This window comes from Solanum verrucosum, unplaced genomic scaffold (genome assembly GCF_900185275.1).
Source record: "Solanum verrucosum unplaced genomic scaffold, falcon-dt-bn FXZP01000183.1, whole genome shotgun sequence".
Taxonomy (NCBI): domain Eukaryota; kingdom Viridiplantae; phylum Streptophyta; class Magnoliopsida; order Solanales; family Solanaceae; genus Solanum; species Solanum verrucosum.
Genome location: NW_026020430.1, coordinates 3754062 through 3773729, shown reverse-complemented (window position 1 = coordinate 3773729; position 19668 = coordinate 3754062). Strand labels below are relative to the sequence as shown.

The 19668-nt window shown below is 35.6% G+C and overlaps 2 protein-coding genes across 2 annotated transcripts; both read right to left on the bottom strand.

The window, feature by feature from the left end:
* Nucleotides 1–309: 309 nt before the first annotated feature.
* Nucleotides 310–4033, bottom strand: LOC125807611 (uncharacterized). Its single transcript, XM_049487347.1, has 5 exons — nucleotides 3826–4033; nucleotides 3578–3726; nucleotides 3450–3498; nucleotides 2786–2928; nucleotides 310–584 (listed from the first exon to the last, which is right to left on the bottom strand). Exons 1-5 carry the CDS (start codon nucleotides 3872–3874, stop codon nucleotides 498–500), a joined length of 477 nt encoding a protein of 158 aa, XP_049343304.1. The 5' UTR covers nucleotides 3875–4033; the 3' UTR covers nucleotides 310–497.
* Nucleotides 4034–5068: 1035 nt separating this feature from the next.
* On the bottom strand, nucleotides 5069–18242 carry LOC125807555 (ABC transporter G family member 31-like). The gene is made up of 24 exons (XM_049487285.1): nucleotides 17907–18242; nucleotides 16193–16313; nucleotides 15789–15877; nucleotides 14992–15076; nucleotides 14329–14491; nucleotides 13295–13371; nucleotides 13038–13182; nucleotides 12451–12752; nucleotides 12104–12385; nucleotides 11047–11363; nucleotides 10745–10905; nucleotides 10572–10675; nucleotides 10292–10448; nucleotides 10144–10194; nucleotides 9943–10073; nucleotides 9534–9866; nucleotides 9139–9429; nucleotides 8974–9057; nucleotides 8402–8535; nucleotides 8069–8296; nucleotides 7469–7640; nucleotides 7214–7301; nucleotides 6188–6354; nucleotides 5069–5360 (listed from the first exon to the last, which is right to left on the bottom strand). Exons 1-24 carry the CDS (start codon nucleotides 18233–18235, stop codon nucleotides 5094–5096), a joined length of 4278 nt encoding a protein of 1425 aa, XP_049343242.1. The 5' UTR covers nucleotides 18236–18242; the 3' UTR covers nucleotides 5069–5093.
* Nucleotides 18243–19668: the final 1426 nt, after the last annotated feature.

Genomic DNA, 19668 nt, shown 5'->3' with positions numbered 1-19668 from the left:
TATCAATTCACAAAAATAAATTAGTATAGCTTGGTAATGTAAATTTTTTCCTCTTATTACTTCCATTACTTTCAAATCTATTGTACTTCACCTTAAAAAATATGATATCTTTATATTCTTCACTTTTTATTGAGTATAATTTTGATATCATTTTCATAATGTCGAATTTATAAAGAATCTTTGCCAGGAGAATCCCTAAGCACAACACATAAATGAAAGATGTCACATTCAATAGGGGAACAATCAAATATCGTGACAATTTTTATAACCTATAAGAACGACACACTATATGTAGTATAGAGATGTCGCATTAGCAATCATATTTAATCAACAACAAAGTGATTAATAAACCTTACCAGTAAACAAGATGGTTACCAAGAATTAATATTTCATAATACATTTAGGAATTCCAGTGGAGAGTTTATCATCTCATCATAACAATGCATATCTAGTTAGGTCCATAGTTACAATGGAACTTTCAAGATAATAGAACAATATCAAGTTGAACCAATCCCCCCCATGAAGGTCTTTGGATCAGGACAATTCCCGGAGAATTGTGCCTGTGAGAAATCAAAACCAGGATTCTGCAGAGACGAGATTCTTTGTTATCAAAAGGAAGTCGTCAAATAGTAATTTTTAAATCAGTTCTGGCCTCCAATTTAAAACAGTATGTAGAAGATGCAAAACAGCTCAAGGCAGATACAAGGGTAAATAGCAGTACTCCAAGATATTGACAAGACAAGTCTTTCCTTTAGGGACTGTCTACCCGAGTTCAAGCAATATGTCTGGAAGTATATCACTCATTTGCATCTACAAATTACAAATGCAGAGAGAAACTAAAGGAAGCTAAGCTAGATGTCACGGACTTAGAGTCTCACTAAAGCTCCGTGCGGCACTTGACAACTTACTAATCTTTCAAGATCTTGTAAGCCCTTTGAACTAGGATCGCTAAGAGAAGGCAAGAAAGACGTGGAAAGTTTTGGAAGAGGCTTTGTTATTGCTTGGGGAATGTTTTACAACTTGAGTGATGATTTACAAATGGAAGGCCCTCTATTTATACTACTTCCTAGGGCCTTTGTGAAAATAATAATTACAATACAAGTCCCTCTATATTTACACTTTAATCCACATTCTAGAATTCTCTACACTTTCTAGGAAATTCTAAAGCCTTCTTGAAAATATCTAGGGTTCTAGAGTTTTCCATAAGCCTCTCCACAACTCTAGATTCTTCTCGCCTATTCCGGTGCCGAATTTGAACAGTGAAGTGGCAGGACATGACATAGAGGTACTTAATTTAGTCCAATAGATTATAGATAGATTGCTCATGAAGCTTGAAGCAATACAAATACAGATATACACATACAGAAAAGGCGGATGTGTGACACAACACGTCTTAAATAGTTAATGGAAACAAAACCAGACTGTTAGAGAGAGAATGACAAGAAGTAAACCTTAAAGCAATTGAACCTATGTGGGCTATGGCTTTTGACACTAAAATTTCTGTAACAGCCAAAATTGATACGGAATTGCTAAAATTTAATCATGGAGTCTGGCTTATCAATACTCATACATACAATCCAAAGACCCAAAATATGAGAATGATGTCAATATGAACTGTGGAGTATCATTTTCCAAAAAATACAAAAAGTAACTCCACCTAAAAATGCAAAATAAGGGCCAAAACAACAAGACATTTAACAATTTAACCAAATAAAAAATGAAAAGGTACGTCTAATTCCTTAATTTCAATTACGGGGTGATATGTATACGACTAGAATCCAACTGTTAAATCTTAATGTTTAATTATTGCTAAATCCAAATCAAGCGGTTTAAGACACCAAGCTAATTTTCCAGTTCAAAACTTACAAAGGCTCCAGCAATTTCTCAATGACAATAAATTGAAAATGAAGCCAATTGACATTGGATTGAGTGCTATGCTAAAAAGTTCCAACTACTGGTAAAAATCTGAGAAGGTGAGTAGTGATGATATTTCTGAAGCTTAATGAGTGTATTCGTACATTTAAGAAATCTAATTGGGAGGAGATTCATATAAAGCCTTCCAAATAGTCAAAATCTCTCATACCCTGTTGTTTGACTGGCGACTAGGAGGTTAACTCCTAAGAAAAATGAAAGCAGCAATTGAACAAACAATCTGTCAATAGCCTGCAATCGTTGAGCTGGATCTGCTTTGGAATGCCAGTAAGAACTGCCACAGCAGTACAGCATATAGCAAACACGCCAGACTCACAGACTCCAATGTTTAGCGAGTGAGACTTTTAATTTTACACAGTATATGAAGAAGCAAGCATTTGTTGTTCATTAAAAACTTTTCTCTTATTACATCCATTAAAAAAGGTAATTTCATTGCTTTCAGGAATTTTAGAGCTCCTAGAAACTAATAACAATTTAACAACAGAAGATGAACACATGGGAAGTTATGAACCCAGTCCACATGGAAGCCACTTCGTGGAAAATCATCAGATATATTTAAGTCCAAGAAAACGGTCAATTAAAAAAGCAATCCACAAATTAAACATCAATGCGTAGAAAGGGTCAACCAATTCATGAGTATGGCTAGCCAACCAAGAAGGGCACAATGAGTCAACCAACAAAAGAACAGTAAAAAAAGCAAGTAGCAATTTACTCTTCAATGAATCAACATGAATGAACAGTTTGGAAGTAGAAATCGGGTGAACACTTCAACAGAAGCAACCGCAGGTATTCCAAAATGATGGGAGAATGCAACATATGAAACAGAGATTTTAGTAGAGCTTAATCATATTACCTCTTCTTGGAACCTTTGAAGCATGAGCCTTTTCTGTTCAAGATCACTGGCATATGGATCCAACTGCCCTTGGCCCAATATAGGAGAAGACCATGTCTGACCTTTATCCCTCTTCTGTAAGGTTACATGAAGTATATCATCCTCTGTCATTTACCATCTAAGTTAGAACAAATTTATCGGTATACTAGCTATTAGTAGCAATTTATCAATGATCGTTCAAACTAATCATATCTAAACCTCATAAGTTCCATAGAACTGAAAAACACTTCACAAAAATATACCCAACTACAACTTACAACAGCTGATTCTTATAGCTAATAATTGAGCTGACTCGACTAGACTCCGTGTTCTGAACTAATTAAGTTCAAAGCCTTTAACTTTGCTAAGAATTTCAGGGACATTTGACCACTAGTATTTTATATGCTCAAGACTACATGAGTTTCTTCACGCTGTTCACCTAAAAGAGAGACCACTGTACCAAGTGACAATCATCAAAAGCAGTGTGCCAGCAATTGATATCTGTTACCAACAACTACAAAGCAACAATCGCAAACTAGCAAGGTAAGCTATACAAATCCCGTGTATCCATTTTTCCAGTTCCATAGAGATTTTGTTACCAGAATTAAAGAAAATCTTACCCTTATTAAGGAAAATAATAAATTACCTAGAGTCCAGAAGGAACAATCGGTCTTCACTGGGTTCATAAGATCATGCTGCAAAAAAAGAAAAAAAAATTAAAGGTGAAAATACTAAATTATTAGCTTACATAAAACTAAAAGTTGAAGAACTTACATTAAGGTAAGGTGGGTTGCCTTTGATCCCAACTTCCAAATGCTTAGACTCAATCTTGCAATAAAAAAGCTTCTTCGGAACATTTTCTGGAAGAGTTATGTAAATGTTCAATTCTTCAAGCGTTTGGTCCCATTCGAACACCTTCTGGCCTGAAATTCAATTGTCAACTCCACAATCAACCTTATCATTTTTCATATGCACAAAATAGTTAGTAGTAGACGAGGAAAATGAAAAGGAGTTAGAAATACCATTATGGACGAAGCTATGACGTTTCTCAGGGGCCAATTTTTCAGCCATTGATTTTAGGGTTCAGTTTCTGATTTGGGTAATTTTCTCTGATTTTTGTTCTTCCTTGTCGCGGAATTGTTCTTTGTTCCGGGTATCTGTCTTCCTGGCTGGTTCTCGTGGTCACTGGTCTCGAATCTTCTCGACCCGGTCCAACCGGGTAAGGTATGTCTGGACTGTCTTAAGGTATGTTTGGTCAAACTTCTTGAAAGTAATTTTTCTTCAACTAGTATTTCAAGTACGGAAAGTTGCACATCTGATCGGTAGGTCCAAAATAATTATATTTTTTTAGTTAAATATTTATATATATATATATATATATATATATATATGAAAAAAAACGTATATTAAAAAATAAGCATAATACATAATACATAAACATGTTATTTAATTTAGCCTATATTTATGTCTTCTAAATTTAATTGTGCGCAAGCATATAGTCCAACTTTAAACAGTTTGGATGCTTCATTTATTGTGTCAATTATTCCTCATTGATTAAAAAGAGAAATATTATGTATTTATAGACTGACGGACTCTCCCACATACATAGTAGACCAATCCTTTGGGTTGTATTCTCCTAATCAATCTATAATAATTAGTATGAAGTAGGTCAATCAACTCGAATTTAAGTGTCACTAGAGATGTAGATAGAATTTTGAATTTAAGGGTTCTGAAGTTGCGGAACCCATAGACGAGGCAATAGCTCTACGTCTGGATGTCAAGCATGGAAATGGCACGGATCAAAGAAGTTGCTTATTCAACTTATACCACTTTAGGATTGGAGTAGTAGTTACCTAAATATGACTATGTACAAAAGCGGATTTTAAAGTTTAAATCAGTGAATCATTATCACTGCATTCGTATTAATTTAATTGTGACAATGAATATGAATTTAGTGTAAGGTTGATTAATGTATCAAGAAACATCTCACTCAAAAAGATGGAAGGCAAAGGAGTTTATCCTATCCCCTGCAGAAATTCGAGTGACAATGAAAAGAAATTATCATTTAACAAGTGCATTGCATGTGTTTAATCCTGTCTAAGCAATACCCTGCACTAATCATGTGTAATATCCTGCACCAAGGCAAATAAAGTAAATTTTTCTCTACTACAAAGCAAAACCTCTTATCTAGATGAGTTCATAGTTTGAATACAAAGTGGAGCTTCATTCACCATGTAGGGCTTTTCAAGATCAGCAATCTACTCATGCCAAAAAAGCAATAACAATCTCATCATCTTTTTTGGAAGTTGAGAACTTTGACTGATAATGCAAAGACAGTGAAGAAGAGCAAGCAAAATCCAACAAGTATCAGAGCTGACCACCCAATCCATCCAGGTCCAAAACCTAGACTGACCTCCAGGTACTCTTTCACAGTGCCTTGAAATCCAGGTCCTGTCATTATTTCTTCTACATCGCCAAGTTGAGAGCTAATAATGCCCCGCAACGTCCATGCCACTGGGCTGATGTAGTAGAACCATATCCACCATCCAGGGATACTCTACATTGCATAAGATAGAGAAAGACAATGCAAATTATCATAAAAGGATCCAAAAAACTGATTATTTATCCTACTAGCTTTGCAGGAAACCATGCAATCTACTACACTTAAATACAATTGCAGTATCCGAAAAACATGCTCTTATGCAATAGTCCAGAATTTTAACTTAATGAGTCCAACTAATACTTTAGCACTGAACTCCTCGTGCTTCAGAAATTATGAGTTCAAAACTTAATATTTGTCGAAATTTTAGTGATTACTATGTTAAGTTGAACTCATACAAAAGGTCGCATCAGCTTCTGCAATAAGCCACAGTTTAATTGACAAACAAAAACTGGTTCCAAGTTCTTTCCTGCTTTGATAATTACTGTATTTAACAGTTGAGCTAAACTTTCCTATTTCCATTCTTTTACAACAGTTCAAAAAAGGAAAGTATTACGTACTTCTCAAAATCATGATCACCTGTGCGTTAAAGATAATAAAACTAGGTGATTTTAGGACAGGAATTGTAAAATACGAGTAAATTGACCAAATAAACTTAGGTTGATTAAAATATATTATTTAAATTGGACCGTATATATAAAATTATTTGAAAGCTAATGTGGCTCTTCATCATCCAAAACCTCTCTTTTCTAAGAATGTATACTCAAGAGAGTGAACCTACTATTATTTACATTTTTTGGTCTGCAAATGTGTGCATGTATATATCCAATAGTCCCCGACTTAATTCCTATAAGCAGACAAAAGAAATTGGAACAATAATTTTCTTAAGCACGCAAAACTGCTGTAATTTATGATGAGTATATGCTGAGGAAAATAGTACTCACAGGTTTTGGAACAAGAAAGCCAGACATGAGGTTCCACAGCGAATAAAATGCAGATGAAATGACAGCAGCCAAATGTGGAGTTGGCGTAAGACCAACAGCCATCATACCGTAAAAGGTGAAATAGCTGAATGTCAGAAACATGAACACTAGATATAGGAGAAATTTTTCTGCAAAATACCAGCAAAACCACAAGTTAGATTATCTGACAACCAAGTATAAACAGCAAGGAGTTTAACTTAGTTGCTATGAGCACAGTTCATGAGGAAGAACATGGAATAATGTAATAACATATCGGAATTCAAAACGAGTAGCAACAGAAAGATGCATATTAAATACATGAATTGAAGTTGATGGTCCAAATGTCAGAGGAAAGATGTACATCTCAACTAATTTTCATTGATATAGAAAGGGCTGAGATTCCAATGGCTATTGGTTACATATGCATCTTTATTTCTAGGTTAACATGTTAATTAGTGTTACCAAGTTTTCTAGAGATAAACAGAATGTTCACTGGGTAAAACCAAACCTAAATTGCTTACCTCCATGCAAGAAGCACTACTGCATTTTCATGAATTATTTTAATAATTTCTCAACATAAACTGCAGTAATTACTAGAGAAGCAAATCCATGAATCAAAATAAACAGATATAAGCTGCAGACTCCAAACGAAAAGGGAGATCACATTTTGCCCACTGCTTTTGGAACTCTAAATATTTAGGCATGCTTTGAATAGTGCAAAGCAGCATAGTGAATCAACTACTGCTTTACATAAAAAGAGAATATGAATGTATGGTAAGTTCCTGTAAAACATCAGAAAATGATATATGCGATATTGGTCTTTGACATGTTACACAAATACACTTCCATAGAAAAGCAGATGTAATCCTTCAGGGTAATATTCAGCAGAACGGTTTCTAGAAAAAACAACCAGAATGGCAGATGAACCCATTACTTGAAGAACTAAGGATAGGCAAAAGCAAAGAAAATATGGAGTTGATCATGAAAATTAATTCCTTAGGTTCATACCAGCTGTCCTTTCAAAGTTGATCATCAAATATGAAATGATTCCAAATAGTAATGTCTGCATGAAGATGTATGGAATTTCGACTAACCCCTGTTTGCCAAAAAAGAAGAAGTTGGTATTAGTACACAATCTCATCATCTCTTCTAAAAGCAGTTCATATACCATCTTATTGAGTAGTTCAAGAAATACCAACATACTATTATTATATCTGTTGCAACTCGAAGCAATTAAGATGTACTTGATGTGAATGTACTAACCTGAGCTGCTGCATATGGTAGAGGAGAGTACATTCCAGCAGCCTTCTCCCTGTAGAAAACTGTTCTCTCAATGGCAACTATTGGCTGTACAGAAGAAGCATTATTGACCCCCAGGAACAAGCATGAAGAATAAAGTGCACCCATAACAACGAACAAATTTTGAGTGGAGTCCCTGTGGAATCATTTCAAGTGTACTGCCCCAGTTAATAATTTGAGAATTGATCATAAAATTGATACAATCAAGGCTCTAATATTTAATCCAAGTTTGGAAACTGAAACCTTAGAAAGGTCCTTATTGCTAGTTTACTTGCTGGTTTTCTCTCACTGTGTTATTTTGCATAGTTCTGCTCTTTCAATCTGGCAATCCAGCCATTTTGTCCATAGAAGTTACTTCTATATCATTAAATAAAAAAGAAAAAAGAGCAGCAATCTTGTACTGTTCTCATTTATCCTTCTTGAAGAATCCCCAACAAAGAGTATGTAGGGGAAGTTGTTCTACAACTACATTGGAAATAACAAGCAACCAACTGTGTCTGCTTTATAAAGACTGAAAGAATTATCCAATAGTTTGCTCTAGATATTTCATAAGAGAAAAGTTACCTTTTTGAACCGACATCCCAAAATATAGAACCGAGAATCAGAGCACTCAACGTTGTAAAGAACAACCTAACAGCATTATAAGTCGGACTTCTCCAATACACAAGATTTTGCTTCCAGAGACAGATCCTAAACTGAGAAAATGCACCTTGACTGTATGTGCTGGTGAACTTTAGAGGTTCTGAGTTCTCAGGCGGGACGCTCAGTTGCTTAATTAAGGCCTCCACTCCCCTAATTTTAGAAAGAGATACAAGTTCTACAAATTGTCAATAAAGGAAAAATGAAGAGAGCAATAAATAGTATACTTCAGGTGATGAAGACATTTATTAAGATCACCTGAACTGCTCAGAATTTCTGTATATTACTGCAAAATCTTGTCCCATCCTTTCTTCAGCAGCTGGCGTACTTATCTCAAGCATCCAGGTTGCAGGATTGTAACCACTAGGAATTGGGGGTATCCCAGGAATACTCTACAAAATATATTCACAAACACGTGCAGCATGAACAATAGCTTTTGAAAAGTGAGCAACCAAAATATAGGAACTATGCCTCATATAATTGAACTCTAATTGTGTTTTTTTTTTCAATAAGGAAAATGCAATCTGTTTCCTTTTAAGTACAATCAGATTTCAACTGTATTAACAGATGAACAATCCATATACAGAGACCACAATGGAAATATCTTGTGTAATTAAATTAGTAGTAACTACTTCAAGATTAAAATCGACGGCGAAGCAGTGGAATGTGGAGAAATATTAGTGAGGCATCCCCACACCTCTGCACCAAGAAAAGGGCTAGAAGAATCTTCTTCTTAATTTTAAAGTTGTAACACACACTTTGTATCTCTTGAAAATCGAGCACAGTTGAATTAATTATACTAAGTGAATGGTGGAGGCACAAGCCCGTACCTGAAAGTAGTCAACCATAGTTTGTGACTTCTCCCCAAGCTTCCCCCCATATATCACTTGTCCTCCACGTTTCATAAGAAGAAGCTACATGTTGTAACATCACATGAGCGGATGCCCTGGCGGTCATGTAACCTATCTATTATAGAAATGCCTTGATAAACATACCTCATCAAATGCTTCAAAAATTTCGATACTTGGCTGATGGATTGTGCAAACAACAGTTCTGCCAGTGTCTACAGTATTGCGAACAGTTCGCATTACAATGGCTGCTGCTCGTGCATCAAGCCCAGATGTAGGCTCATCCATGAAAATTATCGAAGGATTTGCCACAAGTTCTACTGCAATTGTCAAGCGCTTTCTTTGTTCTGTTGATAAGCCAGAACTTCCAGGCAAGCCTACCAAAGCATTCTTTAGAGAGTCAAGTTCCACCAAATCCATTACCTCCTTAACAAACTCCTGCAGAATAAGGAAGTCAAATGAGTTTAGCATTTAATCCAAAAGATCAAACATATTGAAGTTCAGAAGATAAAAAAGTAAAACGGCAAGCCAGTTGCTACTACCTCTCTTTGTTCCTTATTCACTTCTTTGGGAAGACGCAGATAAGAAGAAAACCATAGGGATTCAAAAACTGTGACTTGAGGAGAATGTATATCATTTTGTTCAACATATCCTGAAACTCTAGCAAAAGTCTCTTGTTGTTTCAGGTATCCTGATATCTTAATGTCACCCTCTATATATCCAGAAGTTTTCCTTCCAGCTAGGCAATCCATCAATGTGGTTTTTCCTGCTCCGCTCGAACCAACCAATGCGGTAAGAACACCAGGAGAGAATACTCCACTAACACTCGACAGTAGTTGCAGCTTCTTTTCAGGTATTCCTTCTGAACTCATTTCCTGAAACAGTACATGTCTTCTGCTAGAAATGATACGATTCAACATGTACAGGTAAACAAATTTTCAGTATAGATACCTTTGGCATGTCAACAAAGTATTTGACATTATGGAAAGTCATTGCCAGTGGTTGGAATGGCAGTATCATCCCCTTTTTTTTAGTCATCCCCGGGTCAGGGTCCCCATTTGACTCAGAAGTCTTACTAACTCCTGCCAAACATATCATAAATGGGTAAGATGTACACATTCCATTCATCCATGAGAAGAGGGGATAATTTACCATCTGTACCCACTGCTTCTGGTGAGACAACTGCCCCGGATTTTCTTATTGCTGAAAGAGAAAAAAGAGAAAAACAAAGTCTAGTAAATACTGGCAACTATGTGTTGGCAATTCTAAATCTATAATACAAGAGTTCAATATCACTTACGGTTGAGAATAGCCAAGGCTAGAGTCAGAATAGCGTTGAAAAACACAATGTAGAGCAATAAAACACCTACTCCCAGCCAATACCAGCTATTGGTTGTTGGCAGGCTGTGCGATCGCAGAACGGCATTCCCAAGAGTTATGTTTCCAATGGTTATCTTCTACAAAATTTCAATTTAAATGATCCAACTGATTAAGCTTCTAGAATATATTATTGCTCATTCCATTTATTTGTTTTATCTATAACTAACACATCCAGCATTCCCACGGTATAGAGAGCACACCTCCGTCCATCGTGTGGCAGTAAATTCATTAACTGAAATAGCTCGTTGTCCATATGTCAATGGTGAAATCCAAAAGGCCCATTCCCACCATGGCTTGATCATTCCTGCAAGGATAGAGACTCCATTTCAATAAATGAATTCCTGCTACAAACTAAAGAAAAGTTCAACCTTACCTTTTGGCACGATAAAACCGCCCGATAAAAATGTGATCAGCAGTGCAGCTGATGCAAATGTATTTGAGACAACCAAAACTCGTGCAATAGAAGCTATTGATCGAAAGAGACCCATTCCCATCTGGTGTACTACAAAGAGTGTAAACATGTAGCGGAAAAACCTGGAACATTTAAAAGGGGATATAAGTAGAATAAACAATCTACTGTAGCCTTGTCTGTATGTCTGGTGAAAAAAAAAACTCAACATGCCAATTATCCAAAAAAATATAAAAGAAGAAGAAGAAAACAGAAACTGAACATACCTCCCAGCACCAGGTGCGAAACCTACACTCCAGTACACAACAAAAGACCATACGACAGCTTCAATTACAGAGTAAGGTAAACGCAGGATCCAACTACACAAGGACCATGACCATGCAGGATAAAACATATTATCTCTTTGCTTATAGAAGACTGGGAGGCGAAATATTAAGAGAGGCAGTTCTGAAAATCCGTTGAACATCATATGAATCAAGGCGAAAAACAAACAAGAAAGATACAAGTTGCCGTTCGTCAAATCCGTGGGATGTATCCGTGTTTTTAGAAACATTGTGCATGTTACAAATCCAACAAAAGCAACCTGTAAAAACACATGTATGAAAAGTCTGTGATACATCAAAATTAAGAGACTAACAACTCTATAGATATGCTGAATCTGAGAAGCTATGGATGGAGGGGCCGCTATGGAGTTTAAGAAATAACTTGATGAACTAATCAAAATCATTTGAAGAATTGGAAGTGGCACAAATGACATGTTCTTGGAAGCTTCCATTTATACATCCACTTCTATACTGGCCTGAAGGACCAAATGCATACTTGAATACGAGGTACAATTGAGACTTCAACTCTCTAACAGCTCAAATACACTGATAGTTTTCTCCCTCGCATTCTCAATCATAGAACTTCACGATGGACAGAGTTACATTATTAGCTACGGGTTTAGATGAAACCAATAGTTTTTGCTTAGAGAGTATACTCGTATCATAAAATCTATGAAATATGTATAAATATTAAATTGCAAAGCCAAAAATTAAAACAAGCTATTGGATAAACTTCAAATCTTGCTCCGCCTCTAATGCATTTGAATCTTCTTGAGAAATCCCTTGATCGAATTTAGATGGTCTTATTTGACCAGCTTGGAGATTTAAAAATAAAATTTAGATGTGTAAATGATGAGTAGGTGAAGCAGAAAGACCAATACTTTAAAGAAAAAAGGAACAAAAGTCTCAGTTTACGTTATTTTTAATTTTGAAATTGAAGGCAGAAAATGAAAAAAATGTGAATCAGATTGGTATAAAGAATGTAAACTTACAGGCATACCTGAAACGTTCTGAAGATATAAAGAAAACTATGCCTAGTCATTAGAAGCCACTCTCTCTCGAAACAAGCTTTAAAGAGATCCCATCTGGGAATAGCAAACTTTGTTGTAGATAGAGCTGAGGGATGACCTTTGGATCTATCATATGGAGTAGAAAGGAAGGACTTTATATCCTGACCATATCTGGAGTTCCTAAACGCTTCGGCAATTGCATGAACAGGAATGAATTCATATGGTCTGGAATTATCAGCCCAGTATTGTGCCTGATCCTTTCTTGAGGTAACCTGCGAAGAGACCAGTTAAAGTACCAAATACACCTTGGGGCTATAAAGCACCAAATGAAAAGTACCTCTTGAAGGAAATCTGCAACGCCCTTACGGGGTGGCAATCGAAATCCTAATGATTCAAAGAATTCAATAACATCTGCTTGGGGACCATGGTACACGACATAACCTTCAGAGAGTAATACCAGATCATCAAACAATTCAAAAGTCTCAGGTGCAGGTTGAAGAAGAGCAATCATCAACGTTGCGTCCATTAAATGAACAAAATTTCTTAAGCACTTGACAATTTGGTACGTCGTGGAGCTATCAAGTCCAGTAGATATTTCATCCATGAAAAGTGTTTTCCTGGGTCCGACAATCATTTCTCCTGTGTATGGAAACCATTATTAGCAACTATTTATGTAGCCACATTTTTCTCCCTTCACTCGTCCAGAAAAAAGAGACTGGTGGGTGAATTCTGATATTTCAGGCTATCTCACTTAGTTCAAGCACCCCAACTATTATAAGGAAACATGCCAGCTCATAAACAAACAAAATTTATGCATAGGTTACTTTAATTTGCCTTACAATTAACACCAAAATTATGAATAATCTCTGGAGGTCAATATTTGCTCCATTACAACCAGAATTATTTAAGAGAGTGAGGATATACCTGTCGTAACTCGCTTCCTTTGTCCACCTGAAACTCCTCTTATCATGTCATTGCCAACAATTGTATCTGAACATACATCTAAACCAAGAACTTTCAAGACGTAATCTGTAGACACGCTGTGCTTCTTACCACCAACAGAAGATGCCTGACCAGTCATTGATTGCAACAAATACCAACATGAAAATTACATAAAACATCATGAGATCCCATATAACATGGGTGAACTAGCCTGGCAGATAGAGAAACTCAAATCAAACCTTCATATATGCGTCTATTTCAGAGTTTGGACGTATACTTCTTTCCTTCTCTAAACGATCAAGGTCTTTCATATATTCTGCAAAAGAAATTAACAGGGCAGGTTTGGGAATGAAAGATGTTATGTCATATTAGATAAACCTTAATTGGTTCTGATTAAGCAGGCAAAATGGGATATATATCAATCACTAATTACATGAGAAGAAACATATTTCCTTTGCTCAAAAATAGATTAGGAAGATAATATCTGGAAACTTAATGCTCTTAAGTCTTAACACACTGCTTATTTGTCCACAGAATACGCCCTGGGTGTGGCAAGGTATTAGCTAAGACTCCTACCTATATTTCCCCACTAGACTAAGTTATGGAACTAGATAAAAGGCTTCATTAATAACATGCCCAAAAACAGCAGAGGAATTCCAAAAGTACCTATATATTCAATTCCATTTTGCTTTGGTCTTATCTTATTTCTGTAAAACCTTCACAAAAAAAATGTTGCAATAGTCCTTTTATTCTTTTATCTATCTCATTGTCAAATGACAATGAAGAAAGGATAACATCTTGACTTCCAGAAATTAGGACATTTTGCTGTTCAGTGCTATATATTTCCTAAGCTTTTTGTTTAGGAAGTAATTTCCTGGGCATCTTTTCCCTTTGTGTTGTTTCTATTCAAGACATAAGGTTGTCAGATACAGTTCTCTCAATTTTGATTTCTTTTTTTCTAGTTAAGTTGGGGGAGCAGGGAAGGGCTTTGATTTTTTTGCTTATGCGAATGGGTTCTGCTTAGTTCATTTTTCTTCCTCAAAGCCAGCTAATAATAGTACATGTAAATGCAGAGAGAACATGATATAACATGGTTCAGCAAGCTTACTTGTGCAGCATAACACATCTGTTTACTAAGTGATACTCGCATTACAATTAAAATATGAAAGATTTCATGAAAGCTGTGACAGACATCTGCACAAGTAAAGAGGAAACCCATGCCTTGTAAAAGGAAAACTGGTCAAGTACATGAAGTGGAAATGTTTAGACAAACCTCCAAATCCTTGACTTGCACCTTGGCATCTAGCAGCAAAATCTACAGTTTCTCTTACAGTTAACTCAGCAATATGATTATCTGTCTGACTTATGTAAGCTGAAGTTCTTTGCACACAAAATTCATCCAGCTTATGTCCATTATACGTGATAATCCCTCTTTTCTGTAACAAAGAGTTATGTAATTATATTTGGTATTGTTTTTTATTATTGTAGTTCAATGGAACACAATGTCTCCAGAGATCTTCTTGAAAGAAGTAAACTGAAGTGAAGGTAATTAAATACATGGCGCAAGTTAGAAAGGATAGGCAATGCAGTGAAATTATCAAAGAAAAGACATAACGTTAAATTAAGCTAACAAAATACTTAATATCTGATCAGGATTCATATTTGCCTCTTTTTGCAATATTCCCAGAACTCCTACCTTTTAATGCCCTAGTTACACAGCATTTCAAGGACATATGTTATTAGGCTGATTAAACAAAAAATGGAGCCACTAATGTTCCCAAGATGATGATTTGAGATAATTATCTTGAATGTCAGATGTATAAATCAATAAAAGAGCTTATAGAATCATTGAATCTTTTTAGAAGAACTCCACGTCTATTAAGGAAGACAAGGATTATGAATCCAAAGGCAATACAAGAGAAAGGCTGGTACTCACCTTTAAGCTATTATCAAGCTTCCCTGAAAGAGCTAAAAGCAATGAAGTTTTACCAGAACCAGGAGGTCCAAGGAGCAGTGTCATCCTAGCAAGAGCAATAAAACAATGTTTCATTATATGCAACTGTTTGGCAATCTAATTACTACTAACTATAAGTTGCGGAGTATATTTGACTATGTTTAGGACTAAGCTGTTTTTACTTTCAGTAGGTGAAATATTTAATTTTTTTCTGTTAGATAGGTAGTATAAATTGTCAAAAGGTGCAGTATTGTACACATTAGTGTCCAACATTGATCAAGCCAGTAACCGCTTTCAAAGAAAACATGACCACTATCGATCCTATCCTGGTGAACTTGACACAGTGGGGGACCAGGTTTTGGCTAGTTCGATATTCCTACATTGGATGAATTGTTTTCCCGCTTACTACATCTTACTGCTCCAAGCTAGTCATACACTGATCCCCTAACCAGCGGTCAATTCTTCTGTTCTAGCATCTTAAGATATCGATTCCATCAACCAGACACATAATATCCAGGCTGAATAACCTTCCAGACTTCCATTTTTAAAAAATGGGGGTAGGGGAAGGGGAAATGTGAAGCAACAAGGTGAATGTTTAGGTAGTCAACCAACTGAGTTACTACGATTCTCCCTTCCAGATTTCCGGCGCATATGTAGGTAATAGCAAATTTGAAATATGTTTGTTAAATATATAATTAAAAGCTACCAACATAACAGCAACACTTCTTTCATACACAAGTTAGTTATCAGAAGTAAGAAAAAAAAGAAACAAAGCTTACCTCCCAGGTTTTATAACACCACTCACGTTGTTCAAAATGGTAAGAGAGTTTCTCTTAGGACGGAATATCCTCAGTCCAGTCAATATACTCTGTAATTCATAAAAATACATTTAGAGAAACTATCATAAGCTATAGTCTAAGGTAGAAGAATAACATAGAGACTTGGTGTGGCCTAGTGGTCACTAAGGTGGTTGAAAACTGAGATCTCAGGTTCAAAACTCAGTAGCTATAAAACACACTAAGTGATTCTTCTTATTTGTCCTAGTCTTGGTGGACAAAATTACTAATACCTATTGGTCATGGAAGGTGGCAGGTATCCATGGAATTAGTCTGCAAAAGATGGCCCGGACACTGCAGTTAAAAGAATAACGTAAGAGAATTAGTTGCACGATTGAATGATTTACCTCGATGACATCACGGACTGAATTCACCAAAGTAGGCAAAGCTCTGGAGCCAACAGTCACATTTGCTGTGAGTGTTATATCCTCATATCGAACTTCAACTTTCGGAACCTCCAATCCCACACTTTTTCCAGAATGAAAATTTTAAGCCATTATTAATTAGATATAAATTTTAAAATTGCTAGTTATGAAAATTAGAAAAAAGAATAGTAAGAACGCTACTTTACATTTAATTCCTTAAGATTATGCCATCTACGAGTAGACTACAAGTTTATACTTTATAATCTACTACTTTACAATAATTTTGTGTCTACTGTATGAATCTCAATTCTCTATATAAATCTCAATTCGTGTCATTATTATTATATCAAATAAAAATGAAAAATCCATACAATGATGTTCCTCGCCATAAACAGAATATCTAATAACAACGGTGTAAATTAAATCTACTTTATTTGGAAACATGCATAGTAATTAAAAAAATAATTTAAGGATTAGAATTGTTAATTAATCAAGACTAATCTAGAAAAAAGAAATTATTTTATTATTTATAATTTTATAGTTCTGCAGGTTCAATTTAATGTTCTAAATTTAATTCAAGTGCATTCAAGCAAACTGTTATTTTACGTATATTTTGCTTCAAGTGATTATATAAATCTTCCTCTAAGTTAGATGCATAGACTATAAAATTGTACTGGTAATTTTCATGCTTTTTGTTTATGTGAATTGTGATCTAATAATTTTTAAGAGCATTACAACTTCAAGATTAATAGTTACGTTAACTATCCTGATTTTATTGTCTATTTATTTATGAACAGTTTATAACTTTTATTTTGTACTATTATATATGTGATCGAACATTATTTGATTTTGTATTGGGTTAATTAGCCTAACTCAACTGTAAAATTAGGTCTTGGTAACAATTCACGCTCCAAAAGCTAGCTCAAATATGTTGGGTAACAAACCTATCCCACATCGGATGGAGAAAAAGAAATGTACCAATATATAAGTGCTCACCCAACTCTATTAGTATGAGGCCTTTTGGGATGTGCCCAAAAACAAATCCGTGAGGGCTTGACCCAAAGCGAACAATATCATACTAATGTGGAGTTAGGGTGGTGGTACGCGCGGTCCCAACAAAATAAAGGAGAATTGCATAAGTCAGAGATCACGCATTTCATTAACCGTGAGCCTTATAATTAGTTCTTTCATGCCCAATGTTGCATGTGCATGTGCAATTTTTAGTTTAGAGCTCAACAATGGATGATATGAAACCTGAATTAAGTGTTGAATCTACCTCACATTTCAAAAAGTTAGCTCACCAAGTGGAAAATTATCAAAATCTTATAAAGACAACCCCCATCTCACATTTCGTTTTTTAACAAACTCAGGTTGGCCCACGGCCTAATGCTCGATTCAACTTTGCCAACTAAAAGTGAGTTAGTTTCATAAAACTGGGACTTCACCAACACGAATCAAGCAGCAAAATTTGCAGAAATATTTCACTATCTAGTAAAAAAAAATCAAAGAAGTGAAATAAAGAATATGAAACACACATTGCGATTCCTGTATCTACAAAATTTCAGAAGAAAAATCCTTTTAAAATAATTGAACTCAAAATAAAAGAAATCTGAATTACATTAGATTCATGCAGAGATAAACTTAATTGTATGCACATTCGCAACATCAATAGAGAGAGGTATGAGTTGAAAATTACCTATCGAGGCGCTCTTTTACGCCGGCAAGCAACTTATAATTATCCTGTTCAGTAGTCGCCATTGCTCTATCGACGACAAGCTGTCGAGTGTTCCGATCAAGATTTCTCACATCGACGGTGTCATGACTCCTCCCTGCGCTAGATTCCTCCTCATTCCGCTTCACCAAAGCGAAATTCGTTCTCTTCCGCGTCGGCAATTTCTCTAACGCTGCCCACATCAACTCATGCTCGTCTTCCTCCACCGACTCCGCATTCGACCGGCGACCAAAACTCTCATTTTGTGCCTCCACATCTAAATCAAAAAACTCACTCCCGTTCGATGCCGCCATTTCAAACAAATTAATCAACTACAGTTTATAAACAATATCCTCCGATCACAGTCTCGATCGACCTCCGATCAAGCTGAATATGAGTGATCAAACCTATTCCTCTTACGACTATTTTCGTGTAATCGTATTGTTGTTATGCAGTTATGCATGTTCTCCCAGTGGGCAATGTGAAGCAGGAAGAGTTTTGGACGAATTTTGAAGTCCGATCCTTTTCCCTAGCATTTATTTCCTCTTTGTACTCTGACGAATACGAGTCTTTCTGTTAAAGCGGGACATTGTCACTCTTCACCTACATTTATGGGATTTCGAAGGAGTTCAGAATTACAAATATGTCCAATCGGCGAAGGAAGCATGACTTTCCTCCTGACGTCTGTATGGGTAGTTACCGGTTGTTTTAATTTTGACCTCTTCTTGCGATCACCAGTAGTATGACACGTGGCTATCTGCATTCGCGTTTTCTCAGTTACTACTTTTTAATTTTTTTCTAAAAAGTTAGGAGGCATGATAACCGATTCAGTTTTGCAGCATACTCCCTCCCTTTCTTTTCCCCCCATTTATGTGATATACTGTCTAATCATTTCATATAAAATTTGAAAAATAAGATTTCTAAAATACATACTGATCATTCGTATGGTTATGAATTATAAAAATGTAGCATTTTTGGAGAAGGTACCAAAAAAATATCACATTAACTTAAATTTATATATTGGATGAGTAAAAAAGAAATGAAATGTATAAGAAACAACAAAAATCAATGGTTTATGTTAAAGAATGACAAAAGTCCCATACATATTGGTGGTAAATGAGATGGATAGACTCCTTATAAGGTTTGGCCAATCCTCCTCCCTTTGAGCTACCTTTTGGGGTGTGAGTTAGACCCAAAACTTAATTTAATAGTTTACTATCAAAGAATGTGGCGTGGATGAGACTGTTTCTTCCTTAATCAGAGGTAGCGCTTCCACTCGAATGGAGTCCTAGCTCCTGCAATGTCTGTCTATCCAGTGTGAATCCAGAATAGTCGAGCTTCTATGTGGATACAGGACACAAATTGGAAAATAAAAAAATAAAAAGGTTTCAATGATTTTACTCAAATTAGATATACCTACATATGTATAACTACCTACCGAGTGAGTGTATATTTTTCAAAATGTAAATAGATTTTAGTCAAAATTCACACATGCAATTTTTGTATACATGTTTTTCAAGTTTTGATTATGTGAACGTGCATTGTATGTTAGTATTGTGGTAATTATTGGAAATTTTCATCCAGAAAGGAAGAATGGTTATAGAAAGGTAACTAATAATGTTACAATATTAATGATAGGTACGTGTATTGAATCGTGACGTGTTGTAAAAATATCAAAGGCAATAATAACAACTAAAAGAAATTTGCATATTAACCAACTTAATTACAATAAGTTTTGGTCCTTTAA

What these genes read in the sequence shown, in the direction of transcription:
- LOC125807611 (XM_049487347.1), bottom strand. Translation starts at nt 3,874, where the DNA reads ATGGCTGAAAAATTGGCCCCTGAGAAACGTCATAGCTTCGTCCATAAT. An exon ending in TTGTTCCTTCTGGACTCTAG is followed by an intron (nt 2,929 to 3,449) that starts GTAATTTATTAT and finishes GGTAAATGACAG; the next exon opens with AGGATGATATACTTCATGTA. An exon ending in TTCAAAGGTTCCAAGAAGAG is followed by an intron (nt 585 to 2,785) that starts GTAATATGATTA and finishes TCGTCTCTGCAG; the next exon opens with AATCCTGGTTTTGATTTCTC.
- LOC125807555 (XM_049487285.1), bottom strand. Translation starts at nt 18,235, where the DNA reads ATGGCGGCATCGAACGGGAGTGAGTTTTTTGATTTAGATGTGGAGGCA. An exon ending in TTCGCACCTGGTGCTGGGAG is followed by an intron (nt 10,906 to 11,046) that starts GTATGTTCAGTT and finishes TAAATGTTCCAG; the next exon opens with GTTTTTCCGCTACATGTTTA. An exon ending in AGAAATTCTGAGCAGTTCAG is followed by an intron (nt 8,297 to 8,401) that starts GTGATCTTAATA and finishes TTCTAAAATTAG; the next exon opens with GGGAGTGGAGGCCTTAATTA.